Genomic DNA, 24,822 nt, shown 5'->3' on the forward strand with positions numbered 1-24,822 from the left:
GACGTCGCAGCAGGCGCAGGCAATGCGGCAGCAGCACCCACAGAAAGTAAAGTTTTGCCAGTGTTGAGGAGCAGCGCCGCCTGTCTCTTTGTGACTGTGTGAGCGTGAGTGTGTGTGTGTGTATGTGTGTGTATGTATGTGTGTGTATGTGAGTGTCCGTTTGTTGACTCGGTCTTGCAGTTGTTTGGTGGGCGGTGCGGTGGGGTTGCATGTAGGATAAGGTGGATTGAGACGGCGGCTGTCTCTCTCGGCTGCATGTGTATTGGTATGTGCATGTGTGCATGTGCTCTTCATAGTCGAAGAAGACGAGACAAAAACGAGACAAGAATGAAAATTGTTTAGTTTACTTTATTAAAAGAAGCAGCACCAGCAACAGCAGCAGCTTGCTCATGCGTGTGTAAATACATGCATGCACTTGTGTTAGTGTGTGTGCAGACGACATCAAGTTGATGATGAAGCACTGAAGAGGCAAAAAAAAATGGCAGGCGTGTGATGGCCCCATGAGCTGTTGTTGTTGTTGTTGTTGTTGATGTTGCTGCTGTTGCTGTTGGCCTTCTCGCAGCAGGCGCGTGGGCGCCGCGTCTGCGTTGGCTTTTTAAAGGTCATTAAACAATGAAATACGTGCCCCGAAATAGTATACAGCTCGTTGTCTCTATTGTCGTTGTTGTTATGGTTGTTGTTGCTGTTTTTGTTGTTGTCGCAGCAGCCAGCTGCGCTCCTTGACAAAAGGTCACAGTCCTTAAAGCTGCCATCGCAACGAGGCGAATGGCATTTGGCTGCTGCTGCTGCTGCTTCTTCTTCTTCTAATGCCCTCATTCCCTCTGCAACTGTAAAACTGATAAGATACTTTAACAAAAACAATTTGGAGCACACAAAATGCATTCATCAGCGTCGATTCATTAATTACTTTATGATTCTTAGCTGTGGATATGCGATTGTATGCATGTACAGTAGTCACTCGATAACGAGAACTGCCCTGAAATTGAAACTAGCTAGAATTTGAGTTTAAAATATTAAGTTCTTATATTATTTTCAGTGTATTTATTTGCTTTTGTTTTTAGACTTTCAAGAACTTTAAATTTTTTGCAAATTGAAAACGCGTTAATTTTGCGACCGACCACTGTACATACATACTCATACATATAAGTACCAGTGTACATATACGCATACATATTAGTATATGTATGCATATGTGTTCTTTCCCTTTCTATCTCTCTCGAAGTTCTTTACTTGCTGTTGTGGTTCTTGTGCAGTTTGATAAGCGCTGCAGTCGCTGCCGCTGCCGCTGCTGACGTCACGCTCTTTCGCTGATTGCCTTCGTTTGTGCATGGCCATGTGTCGGCGCTTCTTACACACACACACACACACACACACATGCACTCGCACTGTCTTTGTCTTTGTTTTTCTTTTGTGCGTAGCTGTGTGCGTGTGTGCTGTGTGCTTGTGTATTTATTTTAATCAACGTTTATTGCATTTGGCTTTGTGCGATAAAAACGTGTTCGCCCACATTTGGTGTGTGTGTTGTTTTTGGAGTGCTGCAATTTGTGCAGTTGCTTTTGATTGTTTTTGTCCGCATTGTTGTTGTTGTTGTGGCAGCTCTTGTAAAGCAACAACAAATCACACATGTTTGGGTTTGGTCCGTTTGTGGGTTAAATCAACATTGGCTGGGTAAATACACTGGGCAAAAACGGAATTACTAAAAATTTCGGCACATATGTGTGCATAGATAGAGATGTGCGTGCATATGTCTGCATTTTAACATATAAATATTGTTATGTAAATATTAAACAAAGTTCAAAGGTTGGCAAATGTGAAGTGTAGAGAGAAGAAGACACACATTCTAAATATTTGTTCAAAAACAAAAGGTACCCATATTTTAATTAAATCTTATAGAGACTGCAAAATAAAGATATTTGCCGGAAGATGCGAGATGCCCTAGGCATTTTTCCTTATTTATATTTTAAAAAATCTCATCTAATAATAATATAAAATTACTTTTTAAAGTGTGGGAACGTTAGGTTTATAATCAACTCCTGTTCATTAATGTTAACTGGTTTTTTTCCTTTCCGTCTAATACACATTTTTAGCTGCAAGCTCTTGCTAATATGTTTTGCATTCCAAATCGAATTGGTCACAGCCCACACATACTCACACGTTCACACATACATAAATTGCCCATGCATGCCCATTTACATATGTAGTTTATCTTCTACAGCTGCCTTTCCCATGCCCCTCCCCTCCCCCACCCCTACCCCTTATCTCATGCATATGCAAAAAGCTGCTGTTGCTGCTTTTATTTATTTTTTTAGCATGGGCGTTCAATATGCAGCCAGTCCTGTTGGCGAGTCTCCTGGTTGCACACACACACACACGTCTGTATATCATATCATTGCTAACTGGGCCAAGCCTCGTATACGGCCAAAAAGAAATCCAGTTTTGCCTGCCCAGCAGCAGCAGCCGCTGCAACAGCCTCAGCGAGTTTTAGACGAGTCGCCAGCAAGTTGTTTAGTTTTAGTTTCAGTTTTAGTTGCACTCGTGCCCGTTTTTAACAAATACAACGAACGGCTACAAAGACAAACAAGAAACAACAGTTTATCTAAGGAATGTCGAAGATTAAATACCCTTGCAGCTGTGCAGCATGCATACATATTTCCATAGTTGACAGTTCTTACGGATAACTGTTTCTATGGTAGATATTTGATATATTGATCCCAAGGTGAATAACTTATTCAACAGAGTTTGGGGGAAATATCTCAAAGACAAAAAAGTTTTTCATTCAAAAAGCTCTCAGCTGCAATCTGCATTATATATGCCCACCCTTTGCTAGAGTATAGAATAGAATAGAGAGAGCGCAGCAGAGATCCCACTCGAGTTGGAGAGGAGAGAGAGAGAGAAAGAGAGCTGAAACGGACAGCAGTCAGCCACAACTGATAACTGTAACCGCAGCGCGCTCTGTTGCCAGAACTATACACTAATGCTCCGCACAAAATTCAACACTCCAAGCTCCCCTCCCCTTCCCTCTCCCCGCTGCACCAAGGCTTGCATTTCGTTTGCGTTTTGCTTTAGCACGTCAACGCTAATGAGTCATGATGCTGCTTGCGGACGAAGGAGTGGGGAGAGGAAGAGGGAGAGGGCGCAACACTTGGCTCAGTTTTTCGTGCATTTTTAATTGATTTTACAACGTGAAGTAATCAGCCATAAATAGCAGTAATTGCTGACTGGCTTCCAGTCTGCCGCATGCACCCCTGTCTGCCCGCCCGTCTCTTGCTCCCCCTCGCGCGTGTTTGACACACTTTGCACCAACAACATGAAGAAGAAGCAGAGGCAGAACAGGAATAAGAACAATGATAGCGTTTGGGCGCAATGGGAGGCGTTGACGTTTGCTCATTTGAAGGCAGCCATAAATCTACTTAAGGCATTTCCATAGTATTTTCTCTCCCTCGCTCTCTTTCGCTCTTTTTCTTTGGCTTTTTTACTTTTTATTTTGGCTTCGACTGACGCTTTGTCTTTTGCCCTTTATAATTCCTGTCGGCAGTTGCCTGCAAGTTGCCGCTACCGTTAGTCCAAAGAGCAGCTCAGCTCAGCTTTTAGGCGAGGGGAGGGGAGGAGAGAAGTTAATTTGTAGGGTTATTTGTAAAATGCTTTTAAAGAGAGTCGCCTGTGCGATGGCATTCCGTTATACTGGGTCAAAACAACGGGAATTCTAGCCATGAAAATGCTAGTCGAAAATGCCTATGGATTCCACTTACTAACATACTTACATATGTGTATTACAATCAAATGAACTATTGGTAATATCTATAATTTGACTATCCGAGAAACTGGATTTTTTATCGATTCACCCTTTAACGATATTCACTTCCACAGCCGGAAAATAAGTGAAATATCCAAATACTATATAAATGTTAATGTAATATTCGCATTTTCTTTAAATATATTCTATTTGATTGTAATCCAATAACTCTTCACCAATTTATTCACGTAACTTAAGTGCATTTACCTCAACTCGGATACAAATATGCTAAACTTGCATGTCTTCTCGATTAACTGATGTCTGCCCCCTTTCCACTGTTTGCCCTTTGCTCCCATTCGACCTGCCATAAACTAAATTTAGAGCACTGACAAAAAAAAAAAAAAGAAACAAGAAGAAGTCTGTTACCTGTTGAAATTGTTGTTATTACTGTTGTTCTTGTTGTTATTTTAATTGGCGTTTACCTTAGCTGTCACTAGGCCCTCAGGGGGCCGCCAGGGCACGCCCCTTTCTTTTTCTTTTTCCAGGTCGTGACACGCTGTTTAGTCTCGAGTCTCGAGTCTGGCGTCGTCTCGTGCCTGCTTCGTGTCTGGCTCGTGAGTTGCGTGTCAATGAACTCGCATGCGATTTGTTGTTGTATGGCTTGACATGAGCATGCATGCACAGGGGCGGAGTGTGCGGGTGTGGGAAGGGGGGTTGAGGGGGATGCATAGGGAAGGGTTTCTGTATTTGTATTAAATGCCGCTTTATTTTTAACGCTGCGCCGCATTCCTTATTTGTATTATTATGCCTTAATAATTTGTTTACACAAACAAACAAAAACAAAGCCAAAATAAAAACTCGCTTTTGTAGTTGTTGTTGTTGTTTGTCGAATGTCTCTGTGCCGTCGCAGCCACGCCCCGTTCTTAGCTCATCTCAACGCTTGGCTGGCAGCCTTTTTTCCACTGATTTTTTTCCGATTTGGTTTCTTTGTTTGTTTTTAGGTTTTGCCTTTCGCATCTGGCTAAGGATTTCGCTTTTTGGGCGTTTCCCCTTTCGTTATAATTTTAATTGTTGTTGTTGTTGTTGCGGGGTTTTATTGCATTTCGGTCTTTGACATTTTCAGGGTTTTCTCTTTTTTCTACCAAAAAATAAACCAATTTCTGACAACGCCTTTTTGTCTTTTTCAGGATCCGGCTGGCATCTTTGAGCTCATCGAGGTCGTTGGCAATGGTACCTACGGCCAGGTCTATAAGGTAAGTTTCAATCAATATTCATTTATGTTTGCCTAAGAGCCTTAAGGGTCAAAGGTCAAAGGCATTTATCTGCATTTAAAAGCTGTTGAGAACTTAAATGTCAGCTTAAACTTATTTATGTTCGAGATATCCTTAAAAAGCAGAAAGCTTTTGGATATTAAATCTGACTTTTCGACCGATTTAACCTATTGAACTATATGCTATAGTATAGCATATATGTATATAGAAAAATAGATATAATATATAACAAACTTTGTCAAGAAGTCATTTTTATACCAATCGTAACTACAACAACTATACGTCAGATTTGGTTTGGGACTTAATTTTATATTGATTATTTCGATAGAAACTATTTGTTTCTGATGTTGTTGAGATTATGCCTATATATTGGCAGTACAGTAAAGCTTGTAAATTGCATATTTGTTTAAGATTTCTTGAAGAGCAAACAAATTTTACACTCTAGAGCTCAGTTGTTCCTATGCGAGCTGTTTATATCGTTCCGATCTATGAGAACTATATAATATAGTGCTCTGATCCGGCAGATTCTTACAGAAATGCCAACTTTCATCGAATTAATTGCGAATGTTTGCAGTAAAGCAAACAGATAGCTTTATCGAAATATCAATTGATCAAGAATATATATATATATATATATTATAACTCTTGGGCTGAAAGGTATCTCCTTCTATGCGTGACACATATCTTTAAAGATTTTTGTAAATATCCTCCGCGTGCTTATAAAAAACCACTGTCTTTCACCAATTTTCCACCCTTCCGCGTGGAATTCAAGCTACAAATCAATTAAAACAACTTACAAACAATATGTTGATAGGCGTGAAATAATGAACACAACGATCAGGTTTTAGCACTTTGCTATACACTATACAACAAAGGCAGCCGAGTTTTTTTTTTCATTACTTGCAGCATTTGCCAGCTATAAAAGATATTTGCTGCTTTTGTGGTTAGTTTTTTTGTCTCGCTGAGCTGCTCACAAGATCTGAGATATTGAAAACAATTTGTCTGGCCATTTGAATGTTGAGTTTACTTTTTTTTTTTGTGGTCAAAATGTTGCAGCTTTCTATTGAAGAGCAATTTGGTTACGGCGCAATGAGCTCACAATTTACAAATCGCGTTTAGTTTAGCTCAGTTTTTATGTATATATATCTTTCAGTTGTGTGGCGACTGTTTCATGTTGTTGTCTTGTAATTAGCAATCATTAGACTTTATGCTTGAATGCGTCGCAGTTGCGGCTGCTAAGATGAGTTGCATATATACACAGAGGTGTCTGTGTGTGTGTGTGTGTTTGTGTATCTGTATCTTTAGCTGCTGCTGCTGTATCTCTGCCTCTGTATCTGTATCTGCACCAAAACAAGCTGCGTCATTTGCGCTCTGCTGTGCCTTAATTAGTTGCGAACCGCTAGACGCTAGGCCACCAAAACTTCAACTCTTCTCACACATTAACACATTTTCCTCTCGCTTTAGAATTTTTGCCGCAGGGCAAACAACAACCACAACAACAACAACAAGAAGAAGAATAACAACCAACATCATCATAATAATAATCACATCAAAGATTTAAACCAAATGCTTGCCTGAACAACAAAAAAAAAAGAAGAGATAAACAATGCCACGACTTTGTATTTAAATTACAAGTTTTCAAAATTGTATCTGCAAGATACAACACAATGCAGCGCGGCAGCTACAAAAATAGATACTCTGGGGATTACCGTTAGCATTTCTTCTGCTCCACTCTGTTGCTCGGTTCTTTGCTGTTGCGTGTGTGTGTGTGTGTGTTGTGGCATGCGCTGCGCTTGGGAGGCCAACGGCAAGTTCTTTCTCTTCACTTCTCTTGCTTTGCTCTACGCCTCCTCTCTATTTCCTTAATGCACCTTGATAGGCTGAGGGGGGGAGGTTATGACAGCTTTAAAACTGAAACTATTCAATAGTCGCGATAACTTTATCGAAATTGTTTGCGTACAGTGTTGCCAAGCAACAAAAAAAGGCTAGTTTTCTACGTACTCTACCGGCTAAATAGCTAGAATCGAAGTTCTTTTTGTACCTAGCTCTTAAATTTCTACACTTCATGGATTATAAAAAATATATATAAATTGTAAATCTGCAAGTTATATATGCATATGTATATGTATATGTATGCCCAAGTTCGCTGACCTGCTACCTTAATCTTAATTCTTCTCATGCTGATTCACTCTAGCATTCATATATATTGCCATCTCTGTCTATTGCCTACTCCATGGACTCGCATGCCTTACGAATTAATGTACTCGCACCTAATCTTTTCGATTGCTTATTTCACAATCTACAATAAAGTGTCAATAAAATGTCTAAATTTACATGCGTCACTCTCTGCTCACTACGAAACTGTTTAACGGCTTAGAAATGCGGCCAATTCGCAAAAAAAAAAAATTGTCGGCCCACGTCTACACGCCTCCTCCTTCATAACGCCGACGACCTCATTTGTTGTGTTACCACGCGAAGCTGCAAGTGGCACGTGGTAACAACAATTTGCGCCGCAACAACAATGCGATTACAATATATGTAAGTGCACGGTATAAGTCACACGTTGCCCACTGTGCGACAACTTGTTTCCGTGCTTCCACTGCGCTGCGGCATTAAGTAGTTCATTATACTGTCCAACACTGACTCCAGTCGAGTATGTGTGTGCGTGTGTGCTTGTGTAAAATTAGCATGAGTAATACGCGTAGATGATTTTTTCCATTCCTCCTTTCCTGCATGTCGCCAGCGGTAGAACGCACTATGAGAGTAACGGGCAAAGTGTTGCTGTCTCTTTCTCGCTGTCCACTTGTTGGTTACGGTTCGTTCATTTTGCGCTGTGTCATGTGTGTGTGTCTGTGTATGTGTGCGTGTGTGTCATTTCTTAGGCATTTACTGGATTTTTGGTTTTATTGACAGACAGTTAACCGGTTTTCAACGTTCTCTCTCTCTCTGAATGTCTCTCGCTGATGCAAACGCATTCGCATTTTAGTTGTAGCTTATCAGAAATTAGTCGCGTCATTTTGACGCTTATTCATAACTTGCTTAAACGCTGGCGGAGCGTGGGGAATTTCGGTCTAAAACAGCTTTTAATTTAATTCATTTTGGTGTGTGTTTCCTTTGAAATTGTGACGTCACTGTTGACATTTCTACGAATTCATTCGTTTCGCTTCGCTTAATGCGACTTTGATTTATGCAGCAGCCAGTTGTACTCCCCCCACCACACCCCTCCGCATTTCACTGATGTCTCTTTATTAGCAATATCAGCTAATTTCTCGTATGTTCTGTGCTTTGCACTTCCGGCTTTTTGATAACGTCTCGGTTTTTTCTTCTTTTCATTTCTACTGCGCTTTTTAATGGTTGTTTATCAAAGAGCGTCGCGTGAGTCACAAATTAGTTTTGTTTTCTTTGATGGAATTGAAAACAGAATTACGTGCAAACATACTTATGTATGTAGGTATGCGTGTGTGTATATATGTTTATATATGTGTATTTGTGTATATATGTATATGGATGCATTTGCGAATGCAGGAAGGCTGTGATTGGAAATTAGGAAAAGGAGATAAATGAAAAGGGCTATACATTAGGACGAAAACTAACGGACAGTTGCTTAGTGAGAGATCCACTTTAGCCGTCCATTTTATTTATACAAATGTATTTCTTAAACATTTTACGGCTATTTCGCAAAATGCAAAAACTCTCCAGTTTGTAAATTTATAATATTGAGCAGCTGAGCTTTCGATTTGCTTGGAATGCCGCTAAAATTTCACACGACTCGTTTGAAAGTAATAAATTTACTGCTTAATTTATGCCAAAAAAAAAAGTCGACTTAAATAAGCTGCCCACACGACAACAACAATAACAATAACAATAACAAAACTGCATAACTTGGCGAATTTCAACAATAACATTGTAAAAACAAAAAATCAACGCGCCGTTTCTCAAGGTCGTTGTGTCGCCTTCCCAACTACCGCCTCCACCCACCCCTTTTGCTGCTTTACGCTTACCGCGGCGCATTGACTTTCCCAACGTAGCGTCGCTTTTGCTAGCGCTAGCAAAAATTTAGCTGTTTAGTTTTTTTCTTTTTGCGAAAGCGTAAATACACAGCAGCACACAAACTCGTAAACCTAAATCGCATTTATTGTTGTGGCTTTTGCTATTTTCGGCTGTGGTCGGAGTTTCGGGCGCAGGTTGCCTTGTCAATGAAAAAAGTGTCAGGGCTAGAGATTTAATTAAGCGGACAGCAACAAAACAAACTTAACAAGCACACAGACACACACGCACAATGCAAGTACAAAAGCAGCGCATTTCTGTGTTTAACAACACTAAAGTTAGTGAACCTCTAAAAATACAATGCGAAATGAACACGGTCCCGTAGTGGGAGAGCGGCAAACGCCCAATGGAGAGAGTGCGAGCACGAGAGCGGCGCCGGTGAGGCGTCAAAGTTTCGGTAAATATATTTGCTATGTGTGAAAGAGAAAGGAACGCAGGGCGCAACGACAACTACAACTAAAGCGACGCCGCCGACTGAGCTGTTATCTTGCTTGCTCGCTCTCCCATCTCTCTCTCGTTCTCTCCGTCATGTGTGTTGGACTGTTTTATGCTCATGTGTCAATGACACTTTGTTAATGTTTTTAAATCTTGTCTACAACAAATAAATAATTTGCGTAATAATTAGTTTTTAGCTGTGCGCTTTGTTTAGCAGTTTTTAGTGTCATTTAGTTGTTTGTTTCTCTCTCTCTTATATTTTTTGGCTTTGTTTCCCGACAGCACATAAAAAAATAAATGATTTGTGTGTGTGCCGAGTACTTGAGCACTGCCTAATTGCAACTTTACTTTGCTTGATTTCAATTTAACATTTTACGAGGCTGCGTCTCATTCTGTTTTTGTTTCTTTTTTTTTTTTTTTAGTATTTCTTTTTGTGCTTGTGTTTCCTGCTTGATTTGTTTATTGCCTTTAATGTGTTTCGCATGTTTGTTTGAGTGGCGTTTTATTGGCTGCGCCTATAGTTCGGCTGCGTGTGTGTGTGTGCGTGTGCGTGTGTCTTCATTTGCTCCCCACCCACCGCCGCGTTGGTCTCTGGCTGCGCTTGCGTCGCTCAAAATGCAGCCCAAAATGAAGTCGTAAATAAAAGCTTTGCACACGCTCATTGCGCGCGTTGTTGTTGTTGTTGCTTCTTTCTTTTTCTACGCAATGCTCTGGCTTGGCGTGCTTTATTATCTTGTCTCGCGTATGTGTGTGTGTATGTATGTATGTAAGTGCAATGCTCGCAAGTGCGAGTTGTGCTTGTATGTGTGAATGTATTACCGTCTGGCCCTGTGTGCGTGTGTGTGTGTGAATGTCGCTTATATTGCGCGTAATTAGGTCAAAGTTCGCAGCTATGTTTGTAGAATGTTAATTATATGCTGGGCTCTGTGTACGCTGCGTGGGCGAAAGTCTTTGGGGGCATTAAACGCTGAATTTTACAGTGAAATGAAGAAGTCCCAAAAGCTTTGCTGCAGTTACAGTTATGCGTCACGCATGTCAAGAATTTGAATGGGCGTTAGAAAATTGTAGTTACAAGTGTGAATGATCTTCAACTATGTATAAGCATATCTGAAGTCAAAAACAAACTGTTTAAACCCAAAAAAAAATGTCGCTAAATATTCGACTCTCACTTGGGTCCAAAATCATAAACAAAATTCTTCTTCTTTGAACCCAAAGCGTACAAATTTGCGATTTCTTTAACATTGACAGACGACCTTACAGCTTTAAAGTGTGTGTGTGTTTGTGTTTGTTTTATTTGGACACTTTCAACATTGGCTTCAAACTTCCGCCATGCACCCTACCCCCGCTCCTGAGCCCCCCTCCTTTGGACAGTGACTCATCAGCAACGGCAAATTTGCGGCCCATTTGCTTGACCCACTTTCGGCGCACTTTTAAAAGTTTTCGACGCCCACAAAACGTCCCAATCGACGCTCGATAACAAACAATCTGTGCCGATAGGCAAAACTCAGCTTTGGGTTTGTTATCGATTGTTGTTGTGCTCAAGGTTGCCAGCTTGGCGAAATGTTAAGCAAATATTTAAGCAATTTGCTGATTAAATATGTAAATGCAAAGCGCCGTCGATTACTCAAACAGCTGGGCGAGAAATTAATGCATAAACAGACGTTGATTATGCGATTAGCTTTGTTCGCTTCTCGCTGCTCGCGCTTCTCGCTTTTGGGGCATTTAGTTTTGTTTGCAACAATTAATTTATGAGTGAAAGTTGCTTTTTTTTTATCTGCTCAGTTTCTTGTTGTTGTCCATTTTTTGCAGGCAGCTCGTACAATGAGTCGCCTTTGTTTAGGGTTGTTTTGGACTTATCTAACTGCTGGTCCCTTATATGCATATTGGCTTACAATGCCGCATAATGTATTCTTTATTATGCGTATGTAAGTGTGTGTATCATAAAGAAACTCGTCCACTCAATTGGGCGACAATGCGCTTGATGCTTGATGTACATGCATCAATCCCGGCCCATTGAGATTGAGCAGTACATCATCAAGTCTTTGCGCAGCCCGTTGACCCGCAGTTGACAAACTTAAACTCCGCAGCCTCTGCCCACTTTAACCACTTGATTGCATTTCGATTTGAGGTTTCTTCCAGCATTTAATTCATTTAATTTCCCCCCTTTTCACTCCGATTTAATTAATTACGCTCTCGCTCGCTCCTGCCTGCACTTAATCAATCAATCATCCGTCCGTATGAGGGTGAGATGACTTTCAAGCGGAAGTCAATGTGATGTCATCAGGCGGCAGTCAATGCGTTGAACTTGAACAAACCTCCAGGCGCTAAATATACATATAACCGAATATAACAAATACAAACACGAAACACAAACAAAGGCTGAGTACACGGCAAATTATCTTTTGACACAATTCACGCCCGCTTATCGCAATCGGGAATATGGCACAATAAAAATCCATGCGAAATTTACACAGATACACATGTGTGTACATTCATAAATATAGATATAGAAATATATATACATATATATGTGTGTGCCATCAGCATTTGAAAATAGCATCAATGAGTCAAAAAGTGGGGCACTGATAAGAAAATCCCTTGGAATCGTCAAAAGAAAACCGTGTACTTTTATTTTGGCCTGTGCTTTTCAAATTTACAACTGTAAAAAGCTATAGACTATTATGTGTGGCAATCAGAATCAGAATATATACTAGCGGGTATTACATGGTATTACCCGGCCTTGCCCGTGGATAGTTTTGTGCCTAATTGCCTAATTCCCGCCCGTGGAAAATTTTAACCTATTCACTTTGTTTTTCTGCAGTGAAAATAAGTTTAAGGCTGATTGAGAACACTTTAAACTTCGCTCTGACTATCGCATTTATCCACCAAGGGAACCACAAAAGTCTCTGATTCCAAAGTCGAAAACAGCTGTTTTCCGCTCATTTTCCACTTTTACTGGTGGAATTTGCAAAATCACTGAAACGCGTTTTCATTAAGTCTAAGTCTAAATTGAGATTGCATAATAAATATATATATAATATATATATAATTGGGTATGCCAAAGATTGCGCCTTAAAAAGCTTTATGATATAGTAGACAGATATAGTTAATATTAATTTGTGGATCAGAGCTCTTAATTGACTGAGCTCTGATAGCTTAAGTGGCATCAAATCGAAACAAACTTCGATGACTAAAAGGGCCTTATATAAATAAGCTGAATCAATCGTTTAAAAGAGAAAAACAAGTTATTGCAAAGTTGGGTGAAATCAAAATAAATAAACCTTTGAGCTACGGAATCTGTGTGAGTCATCTTAAATAAATATATTCATTATTAATAGTAATTTAATATAGAAACTTAGGGAGTTTCGTAATAAAAATAAAGTCTAAAAAAATCAATCAAATCAGCATTTACACACTTTGCACCTAGTTTGTGATTACATAATCTAAAGGTAACCAGCTAACAAGCTAAGCTAAATATTTATCGAAATACAATCCGAAATCTCGGTGGGTTTATTTATACTCATACAAGATTATATTAGTCCCCTTTTGGATGAAGCCTATTTTGTGTTAACTTAATGTTATTCCATTGAATTTCTGGCCTAAAAAAGTTGGCTCCCTTTTTTTTTTGTGGAATATTTTTCGAAGGCAATTTTAAAGTCTGGTAAACACATTTAGTCCATTTGGCTGCCGAGTGCCAAAAGTGGAACATCAAACAAAAACTCACTAACTGGGTTAACCAGGTGCATGTCAGGGCAGACAGGCAGGTAAACAGGCGACCAGACGGGCAGACTGGCAGCCAGTCAGGCGAGTTGGCCAATAAGCCTTTTGCTCTTTCCTGAACCCTTTGAACCCTGTCTCCATAAGAAGGCGGCACTCAGATCCAAACTCTTGCGACTGTAAATTTAAATTTAATTTCGAATAAAAGGCAGCGTCAAGAGAATTACTTAGAGAGAGACAGAGAGAGGGAGAGGGGGAGTGATTTAAAAACCAAGCAAACTGCGTTGATTCATCGTTTATGCATTTTTAGCTTTTCAACTTATTTTATGCATAGCTTAAACTTTTATTTTATGCAGTTTATTTTCTGTTTTATGTGCCAGCTGCGGGGCGGGGGTCGTCGAGGGGGCAGCCACACTGCACAACAAAGTTCAATTGTTGTGGCCATTTAAGTGCAGTTTGAAAATAAAACAGAAAACAAAAAAACCAACTTTGATTTCTGGGTTAATTAACTAACAGCAGCAGCAGCGGCAGCAACAATTGGTAATTGATGCGCCGTCGCGTAAACCCAGCCAAGGCACCTCCCCTCCCACCTCCTCCATTGCCCCCCTCACAATTGTGTATAATCACCTTAACGCGCTTTATTTTTACCCGCAATATCCAACATTACGCAGCAGCGATATGGGCTATATTTATATTGCAACTATGCTAGTCGCAATTCCATTGAAATAGAGGTTGTTGTTCGCAAGAAATTGGCTGTCATTTGACTGGGTCAAGTCTTTTTGTCTTTTCACCCATTTTCCGTTCGTGAAAGTGGATTTTCCGACGAAATTCGTGAATGTTAGTATGGAAATTTAAAGCATTTTTATCGATTTCTTTGGTGAATAACAAATTCGATTGAATAAAAATTGCTACTATTTATTATTGGATTTGAGCCTGCGCCTGCAAATTTTTATCCACTTTTTTTTGTGAATAATTACAATTTAAATAAAGTAAAATTGACTACTACTAATTATTAGATTTGAGCGAGAGATCTGCCAGCTTTTATCCACTAATAATAAATTCATTTGAATTAAAATTACCATTATTACTAATTGGATTTGATCCAGCAACCTGCCACATTCTAACCATTTTTGATAGTAATACCAATAATGATTCTTATACACACTTTGACCAAGGTTCAATTTTCCAAAATTACGTCCCTTTATAAATATTTATAAAATATTCGCGAACGTTTGTCTTTAAACTTAAAAAGCAGGGCAATTAATAGTCGTGCATGCCCACTAGACTTGAGTTCTTATTTGTTTGGAATTTGGAGCCACAACAAATTTGCACACGATTGTTGAGTTGAATGTGGCCAAAGGGGGGATTGCATGGGGTGGCGGTGAGGGGTGCTTAGCTAAAAGCTTGCGCAATGTTGGCAAACGCAGCAGCAGCAGCTGCCACAGATTGCCAGCAAAGTCGTCTCTGGGCCAGTGGGCCAAGCAATTGCAGCAGCAGCAGCAAAAAGCAGCCCGCTACCAATCGAGCAGAGGCAACCACTTGACGCATCGCACGGGGCGTGGTGCGTGGTTACAGGTCGGATGGAGGGGGGGAAGGTAGGAAGGGGGGGAAAAAGGGGGCAGCTACCACTTGTACCTCAGCAAGTGCTGTAAATTGAATTGTGGTTTTCCCAACGGCTGCTGCTGCTGTGTGTGACTGACTCTACAAACAGATCCAAGTTTTCTATATATATATATATATATATAGACATATATATATCTGTGCATTGTTGTTGCCTCCGCCGCAAATTTAATATGCAAGCTCAGTGGGCAAAGTGCTGGAGTTGCTGGCGCTCAGTTTTCAGCTTTCAGTCGGAGGTGTGCGAGTGTGCGTGTGTGCGAGTGTGCGAGTGTGTGGCGTGAAGTGAAGCCGAGTGGAGTATTCCGCTGTGGCTGCTGCTTTGATCTAATGCCGGCAGCTGCCTTCTCAATTACCCAACACGCATTGTTAACCCAACACAGACACATCATCATCTGAATATATATATATATATATATATATGTATATATCATATAAGATCTACATGTGAATGCGCCGTCGTCTTGCACAGTTTTTGTCTTTACAAATTTACCAAAAGTTTTCCTATTTATTCATATTTAAATGTTAACTTTAAATGTTCACAGCTTCCAAATGTTTTGTTTATTGCTTTATCAGTTTACATTCATATTATAAATGGGCAATTATTTAAATGATACTCTATAAAATTTCATTCTTTGTTGATGACAAATATTTATATGCAGCTATAAGACTTTCTCGCCTTTATCAAAGGGGAAATACTTTGGTATAGTTTTTTTATATGACTCTTTCTCTATCACTTTATCTGTCGCTTATCGCTGCCATTTATCTATCGCTTAGCGCAGTCCTATCTATCCATATATCCGTCTATCTATCCATCCATCTATCTATCCATCCATCTTTCTATCCATCCATCTATCTATCTATACATCTATCAGTCTATCCATCTATCAGTCTATCTATCCATCCATCTATCAGTCTATCTATCTATCCATCTGTCTATCTATCTTTCTATTTCTCTTATCTATCTAACTTTATTTTCTTGATATTTTATCATATTTAACCCTTTCACTCGCCGCGTTTTCCCTCCGTTCAAATACATTTTCATTTCCACATTCTATTTACTCAATTCACACAAAATTCACTTAACTTTAATTCACTTTGCCTGCCTTATCGGCAACACAAATTTCCCCACTTTTTCCTGCTTCTTCTTCTTGCTTTTAGCCAGCTGTTTTCAGTTTTTCCCATTTATTCTCTCTCCCTGGCGATTTGCATAGTTTAACCTCAACTCGTCCTCAACTCGAATATGTTCAAGTTGATCTCTTTTAGTCATTTTACTATGTGACGTAAGGCGGGTAATTCCAAGAATGACTGCGGAGAGAGGTCGGTGAGGGTGTGGACTTGTGCAGAGGGGAATGTCGTTCGCAAACAGTTTCGAGCTTTTCAAGTTTCTTGTTGCTTTTTATTTTGCTGTCTTTCTCATAATTTTGCAATGGTCGCGTTATCAGAACACGCAAAACAAATGCTTGTGAATGTCAGCGACGTTTGCTAAATACCCACTAATTTAGGTGCAATGGGGTATGCTGGATAAGTGTCAAGACGAGTTTATACAAAGTAAGGCGGCATATCAAAATCATTTTAAGCATTAAATGTGTCTTGATTTGGATAAAAAACCATGTTTAAATTCAAAATAAAAACATGTTGTTCCATATTAACCGATATTACCCGGCCTTGCTTAAAATATACAAATAATATTAAAAAAAATAATAATAAAAATAATTTATGAATTAAGTCTTGGTTTCTTAATTTAAACTAAACACTTTTAAAGTCAATATTTTTCATATGCAAACAGCTGGAATTTAATTTAAAAAACAATCAGTTAAATATGTTTATATTTATTTAAAAATATTTAAAACAATGCATAAATATTTATATTTTAATTTTTTTTTTTTTTGTTTTGCTTTGCTTTGTTTTTTTCTGTGTAAGGCAGCAATTATTTCTGCGCTTTGTTGACTTATTGCATTTATTCCCGAGGCTGCAGAACAAGACGTGAGGAGGTGGAGGTGGGTGAGGGGCGTGGCAAGGGGAGGGGCAACAAAGTATTTCAGAGACTTAATTACATGGAGGAAGTTGTTCATGTAGAGAAGCAGAAGAAGAGCTCGTAGAAGCCGTCAAATGCCATACAAAATCACGTTATGACAACACGTAATTGTCTGATTATGCAGTTTTATATATACATATAAATATGTAACTCGTAACTGTATTTGTATCTGTATCTGTAGCTGCGCCTGTAAATGTATCTGTATCTGCTTACACGAAAATGTGCAATGTGCGTGTTTTTTTCTCTCCATTGCATTTTTCATCAAGTTTATTGTGTTTGTTGATTTTCGTATATCTTTTTTTTTTCGCGCCCTGGGCATTGAGCATTGTGTATCTGGCAGATACTTGTACTGAAACTGAATACTGAAATACGTCAAATAAGAAAAAGAGAGAGAAGAGTGAAAAAATAAAACTTCTGCATAGGTAGGCAAATGGCGTATGGGACAGCTGCGCTTCACGTCTTGAATCCATTGTTGACTTTACCTTTAACAACAATTTTACACTCGTTTTGGTTTCGGTTTTGGTTTTGGTTTTGGTTTCCATCATATTTTCAATTATTTGACGTATTCAGCAGTTTCTTTACGAGCTCTCTAGAAGGCAAAGGCTTTTGCCGTCGATTTGTTTTGTTTATTTATTTTGTTTCGATTGTTTAGCTCTATTTGCGACTGACTCACAAATATCTTTCTTTGTATTTCTGCTCATTTTTGTTTCGATTGCGACAAACGCTGGACTTGAAATTCGCTTGAATTCTCGCTTGCGGCCAGTATTTTCCAATTGGCAACTGGATACGCGACGTGCCATAAACTGGTTGCACCTGCCTCTCACCTGCGGCACCATAACCCAATCGATTTTCTCTTGGACAGTTTTCAACTCCATTAGTGCATGTCATTAATTTGCAACAATTTTCCGCACAGAGAGTCGGGGGACCGTTAGAATATGGGAAAAATCTGCAGTGGAAAACTGTGCAAAATTTGTTGCTTAATAGCATTTTGATGGAAGCAAACGCCCGCCCCGCTGGCTAATCAATAAAAACCAACTATCAACAGCTTCTTCTTCTCCTCCCCAAAGCTGGCTCGGCTGCTGCTTCTTCTTCTTCTTCTGCCTGGTAAATTGTTATCAACTCTCGTTAGCCACTTGATTTATTATGAGCATCGGGTGCAGCTCTGCTCTTCAATTAAAACTGTATTAAATGCAAAATGACGTTTAAACCTCTTAACAGCAAAAAAAAAAAAAAGACTCCTGCTCCTTCTGGCCAAGAGTGAAGCGGTCTCAAACCGGTCGGAGGACAACTCAATCTTAAACGGCAAATCAATTTATGACTCTGATTAAAGCGACAGCTAATTGAAATACATTTTTACGCCTTGATTGACTGACTGATGCGATGCGATGCGATGAGACTCGACTTGACTGGGAGGATAAACAGTTTTCAATTCACGTTATTTTTCAATTTTAACCAAAGCCTAACGAGCCGGCAAATTGTTATAAAAACTTGTCTCGATTAGCAATCAATTGTAGCTCTGTTAGATATTCTACATTCTAAATAACATATTCATTTGTTGCTAAACCATCTCAATTATGTTTGTAAATCTAGAAAGTGTTTTTATTATGAATTTGACATGTTTATTGTTTAAATTCTTGACACAAACTTTAACACAACGAGAAAGTAAGAATATCTTCGATATATATCTATATAAACAGTATTAAAATTTGAACGTTATCGAATCCTAACTTCATCTAGAGCTCAACATGTGCCCAAGCTGATATTCTTTTGTTGTGGAGTTATTGAGTTTTTAATCCCAGAAATAGTTACGGGATTTGAGTTGCTTATTGTCACAGTTATTGGGAAAGTTTCAATATTCTTGTGACTATGTTTAAATTGCTTTATTAAAGTTCAACTCTGTCTAAAGTGCTTTATATTCGGCTATGTCTAAAAGGCGAGCCTCACGAAATTCAGCTGCGATTTGGCAAAGTTTTGAGAGTTTAAGTTCAAGTAAATCTATAAATATGTCTATAAAATTGTTAGATATTTAAACATAATAAAATTGTTTAACATTTTGTTTGCAAATTTAAATGTACAATCAAAATATTTGTCAAATGATGGCCTAAGAAGTATGCCTCCATCAAAATCACGTCCTCTTTGATGAAGTTAGGGCATATTTAAATGTGGGAAAGCATTTACTATAAATGTACTCTGTTTTTTTGTGCTCACAAGTTTATTCGTATTTATATTTTTGACAAGAAAAACGTAAAGAACTGCAAAATCTATCAAGAGGTTAAAAAAAGTTCAAAAGTCAAACGAAATCACGCCTGTTGAAGGTCTAGGAAGAGAATTTTAGATGTTTATAATCAAGGTTTAAAAATTATTCTTCGATATTCATATTCTGTTTTAGGATGCTGCGAATTTTCAATGCCTTTTTACTAAAGATTCTTCGAATTTTCGATACTATTTTAATTGAGATTCTTACAGTCCTAAAAACTGCTCTAATTAAAATTCTTCGAATTTTTTATGATGTTTTAATTAAAAGGATTTAAACATGGTACACATGCTAGACCCCAATTAAATCTATACCATTTTGAAGCATTAATACGATTTTAAAGCAAAGCTAAAGATAGGAATATATAACAACAGATTTGGAATGTTTCAAGTCAAGAATCAATCTTCAGCTCTTGCAACGAGCAGCAAGAATTATGAATAATACCATAAAAGTATCCAATGTCAGGCGTAGTGAGAATTCTTCCTGTTTTGTTGTTTAAAGTGCATTTAAATGTTATTTACCCGCAGCACGTTATTTTATTATTATTATTTTGTGACGCAGTTTATTGACGTTGTCGTCAACGCCTTCGCCCAGGGTCGCCGCCAATTCGCGCTGTTGTCAAGTGTGCAGCGAGTCGAGTTCAAGTGTCTATGCGACTACGAGAACGCGTCAAGGTCGCATTTTGCCCAGTTCGGGTTGTAAACTGATAAAAAATAATAATATAGAAATGATTTCACAATTCACAACTAATGTGCTATATATTATATACTCTATCTGTTAACAGGGCCGTCATACAAAAACTGGTCAGTTGGCTGCCATAAAGGTGATGGACGTCACCGAGGACGAGGAGGAGGAGATAAAGCTGGAGATCAATGTGCTTAAGAAATACTCAAATCATCGCAACATTGCCACCTATTATGGTGCATTCATCAAGAAATCGCCGCCCGGCAAAGACGATCAACTCTGGCTGGTTATGGAATATTGTGGTGCTGGCTCCGTTACCGATCTGGTCAAGTCGACCAAGGGTCAGAGCCTCAAGGAGGAATGGATCGCGTACATTTGCCGTGAAATCTTGCGCGGCCTCAGCTATTTGCATTCGAACAAAGTCATCCATCGCGACATCAAGGGCCAGAATGTGCTGCTCACCGACAATGCCGAGGTTAAACTCGTCGATTTCGGTGTCTCCGCGCAGCTGGATCGCACGATAGGCAGACGCAACACGTTCATTGGTAAGGCAAAAAGGCTTGACTTTGTGACTCATGGCCAAGTCGTTTAACTGGTTGCAATTTTTTTTTTCTGATAGGTACACCCTATTGGATGGCGCCAGAGGTCATTGCCTGTGATGAGAATCCCGAAGCCACGTACGACAATCGCTCGGATTTGTGGTCTCTGGGCATTACGGCACTGGAAATGGCTGAGTCACAGCCGCCGCTCTGCGATTTGCATCCGATGCGTGCACTTTTCTTAATACCACGCAACTCGCCGCCGCGTCTCAAATCCAAGAAATGGTCCAAGAAGTTTCACGGCTTCATTGACACGGTGCTAGGTGAGTCCCAAGTGCATAACCCATATCCAAAGTAAATATCTAAACATATTCATTTATGCTTGCAGTGAAGGACTATCACCAGCGGCCTTACACCGAGAATCTGCTGAAGCATGCATTCATCAAGGATCAACCGACAGATCGGCAGGTGCGCATACAGCTCAAGGATCACATCGATCGCTGCAAGAAACGCAAGCAGGAGAAGGAGCGCGAAGATTATCGCTATTCCGGTTCCGACAACGATGACGACGAGCCGCAGCTGGCCGGGGAGCCCAGCTCCATTATCCAAGCGCCCGGCGGCGATACATTGCGTCGCAATTTCCAGCAAATCCAGGAGGGACGCCTGGCCGCCGAACAGCAACAGCAGCACCATCAGCTGCTCGCCCAGGCGCAGGCACAGGCCGCCGCAGCACATGCCGCCGCCCAGGCGCAGCTGCATCAGCAGCAGCAGCAGCAACAGCAGGCGGCGGCAGCGGCCGCAGCCGCAGCGCATGCAGCCCAACAGGCGCAGGTGGCCCAACAGCAGCAGCAGCAGCAACAGGCGCAGGCCCAACAGCCGCAGGCCAATCGCCAACAGAAACCACCATCGGTTAGTGCACCCCATACCCAGATTCCAATTTGAGTTACTTGCGGCTAATTTGATTTAAATCTTTTGCAGCGCCAGCAGATCGAGGAGCCGGGTCCTCCGGCACGGCCACAATTGCCGCAGCGTCTGATTGTGGTGCCAGATCCACCGCACGCCAATCGGCCATTGCCACCGACACCCAAGTGCGGCGAGCCCGTGGCTCAAGCGCCGCCCCAACAGCAGCAGCAGCAGCAGCTGCAGCGCAGCTCGCAGACCAATTTCAAGCCATCGGTGCGTATTCACAATAGACAGAGATTACGACCCAGTGCCAGATAAGATGGGGCGGAAATCCAAAGCATTTTCCAGGGCAACGACTTTTACCGATAGTAAATAGTAAAAAGCCGTTCGCGATATCAAAAGCTAAAGCTGAGATCTGCTTAGGCAAACGGAAGTGGAAAGGTCGGGAGTAGCATAAAGTGTATAAAGAGTAGCAAGTGTTAACCGGCTTTGTCCGGTTGATCGAAATGTCAGGAGTAGAATGAAATGAAATGAAAGATTAGCATGAAATTTATATATGTGTATTAGGATTGGCAAGTATTGGCCGGCTTTGCCCGGGCCAAGAATTTTGCTTTATAGTTAATCAAAAGGTCAGGAGTAGCATAAAGTCAATGAAGAATAACAAGAACTTACCGACTTTACCCGGCCAGGATTTTTTTTATTATATTTAATGGAAAGTTCAGACATAGCAAAAATTGCTATATTTTATTATTATGCTGAATAACGTATTTTCTCAGATTTTCAAAAAGCTTTGTATTTTTAATGTAATGCAACTAAAATGAGTTTTGAAGCCAATTGGATTCTATCTATTTTTTATTAAAAGGGGAACTTAGGAGCTTAGTTTGTTGCAAATTTGAACAAAAGGAAGAGGTTGAATATATGTATATATATGTGTGTATATATATGTATACTATTTATATATAGTATAGATTATCAGGGAGTATTTGCGCTCTCAAGAAATCTTACGTACAAATTCACATATTCTTTCCAATTGTCGTGTAATACATATTCGTCGAAATAAATATTTTACCCCTTTCCAATAGTCGGTTAAAGCTACTCCTTATAATAGCCCCTGCCCTCTGTATACCCCCTCGCCCCCTTTGCGCAACTGCTAATTAGTAACTAAATGCCAACCACCCACCCCCCCCCCCCCCCTCTCAGACAGCTCAGCTCATTTATAATTTACCCCTGTAAAACCCGATCGTAATGTATTGTATTTGTATTTATGATATGATTTCTCAACTTCTTTTATTTTCATGTTTTGTGCGCCTACCATAACATATATAATCTATATAAACTATATATAATATCGACCTTATGATTTCGCTCATGTGTGTGTGTGTGTGTCTCTGTATTATGCGTAAATCAACCCGTTGCGTCAAATATATATATAAAACGTATAATTTCGATTAAAATAACACACCAAAAAAAAAATACCGTAAAAATACTATAAATACTAAATACACACGACAATCATAAAACAGTTACCACCAAGGAGACCTGAGGTATGTTTTATCATTTTCCGTTGTAGCCTGCTCGCTCGCTCCTCCTCTCTCTCTCTCTCTCTCTCTTTCTCTTTCTCTGTCTGTCTGTCTATCTTTCATTTGTGTATTTTATGCTTGTTTTACCATATACCATATATATATGTGTCTATATGTAAACTCCCCCCCCCCCCCCCTTTTTTGGAAGACCTGTCAAAATTCTGAAACAAAATTTACAACTTTTTGGAGGTACACAAAAAAATACTGTAAAGCGCTTACGTAACACTATAATACTATCATATACTGCCCCCCCCCCCCCCCCTTCCTACGCTCCTGCACGTGCCCACTAATCCACAGTAAAACAATACCCGACAAAAAAAGAAACACTTTCCATTTCCAAATGCAACTAATACCAAAAATGAAAACGAGGTTCTATAAATAGAAGAGTTGCTTTGATTGATGCGTTTGTAATGCCAAAAAATTAAATATATATATGGATAGAAATATATATATCTATCAGTATATATATAGGACTAACCCCGGCAAGTTTCATAGATAAAAAACTAACCGAGCTTTCTCTAATGTTTGGCCCTGTTTGTTTGTTTATCTATATAAGAAGTGAAAGGTGTAAACCAGTCTAATGCTCTCTTACTTTTCGTTCCACCCCAAAAACAAACGCATTTGCCCCCCCGAAAACAACAACTACAACTACAACAACAACAACAACAACAAAATACTGTGGTACCACGTGCAACACACACACACACACACTCAACACAACACACACACACACACACTACACTACACAACACACAAAAATCCTCCGTGTGCATTCGAAAACTTGACCCGAAATCTTTTGTAAAATACGAAACCAAATAAAATACCTGTAGGATCATTTGGATGTGTTAGCAGCACAATTAAATGAATTGGGCGTGGTCTCCTCCCAACAGCCGCAGCCACAGACAGCAGCAGGCGGTGGACAACAGCAGCAGCAGCAGCAGCTGGCACAGCCGGAGGCGCCGCCGCGCAGCAATCGACAATCGGGCGCATCCGCCGGCAACAACGGGGCCATCTGTGTCTCGGCCTCATCCTCGTCAGCTTCGAAGCCGGCGGCCGCTTTGCCACAGCAGGCGAACAATCATCTGGGACAGCCCGTCAATCCGTTGGATCCACTCGATAGCAGCGACTCGGACAGCGAACCGGATGAGCCCAACGATCGGGCACGCAACGATGGCACGCTTCTGGCCAGCGATCCGCCCAAGCCGCTGTAAGTACACCCCCCCCCCCTGCCCCTGCCCCTCTTTTAAAAGCACAAAACGTAAGGCGTGGCAAAAGTTTGCAATACAACAAAATGTTCCACATAAATATTTATTGCAAATCGCGCACAAACACGTGTTACATACCTCATACACATATATATATTTTGGGATTTGTTCCAACTTGGTTCTATTTGTGTTTCTAGAGTTATTTATGGGCCCATCGTTAAGCTATTTAAGCCTTAAATACTTTCGAGAACTTCTAAGAATAGTCAGCAGAATAGGCCAAGAATCGAATAATTGCTTTCTTAGGTTCAAAGTTCCATTTGATACGGCCGGTAATTCGAAGATCTTATAATATACAAATCATCGAGAAATTACTCTAATAACCGATTACAAAGTTAGCATCAATAAATTCACATCCCATTTATGGATTCTATGGCAACTCTGAACAATTTGTTTAATTCTCTAACACAAGAAAATCTTTAGTGGTTTCCAACACTGTTCTCAAATAATTGGAATAGTTATCTAAATAAGATTACTTGTAGCTTTATAATAGGAAATTTAATGGAAAGGTTGTCATAAGAAAGCACCTAAAATGTTGCTTGGAAAAATTTAGAGTTTTCCAACACTGTTCCCAAATAATTGTTTTCAAAAACCTTTTCAAATAGGATTAATTTTAACATTTAAATGAGAAAAATATGAACAGATTGCCATAAAAAACACGATCAATGATGCTTGAAAAACTTAAGGTTTTCCAACACTGGAACTTAGATAACAATAGAGTATTCTTAGAATCTACTACAAA

General features: G+C 39.9%; 1 protein-coding gene across 7 annotated transcripts in view; it reads left to right on the forward strand.

The window, feature by feature from the left end:
* Nucleotides 1-24,822, forward strand: part of msn (serine/threonine-protein kinase msn) — a 38,359-nt gene that overhangs the window by 1,814 nt on the left and 11,723 nt on the right. For 4 of the 7 annotated variants that reach the window (XM_064683728.1, XM_064683733.1, XM_064683734.1 and 1 more), the window contains exons 3-9: nt 4,921-4,986; nt 19,897-20,341; nt 20,416-20,658; nt 20,724-21,244; nt 21,314-21,511; nt 22,762-22,782; nt 23,649-24,025. In XM_064683728.1, the coding sequence (XP_064539798.1) occupies nt 4,921-4,986; nt 19,897-20,341; nt 20,416-20,658; nt 20,724-21,244; nt 21,314-21,511; nt 22,762-22,782; nt 23,649-24,025 (1,871 nt within the window). The remainder of the gene's footprint in view (nt 1-4,920; nt 4,987-19,896; nt 20,342-20,415; nt 20,659-20,723; nt 21,245-21,313; nt 21,512-22,761; nt 22,783-23,648; nt 24,026-24,822) is intronic. The other 3 variants (XM_064683731.1, XM_064683730.1, XM_064683732.1) reach the window with 3 other exon arrangements.

This window comes from Drosophila montana, unplaced genomic scaffold (assembly GCF_035044405.1).
Source record: "Drosophila montana isolate Dmon_TW-CO22-7 unplaced genomic scaffold, ASM3504440v1 contig_2667_1, whole genome shotgun sequence".
Classification (NCBI taxonomy): domain Eukaryota; kingdom Metazoa; phylum Arthropoda; class Insecta; order Diptera; family Drosophilidae; genus Drosophila; species Drosophila montana.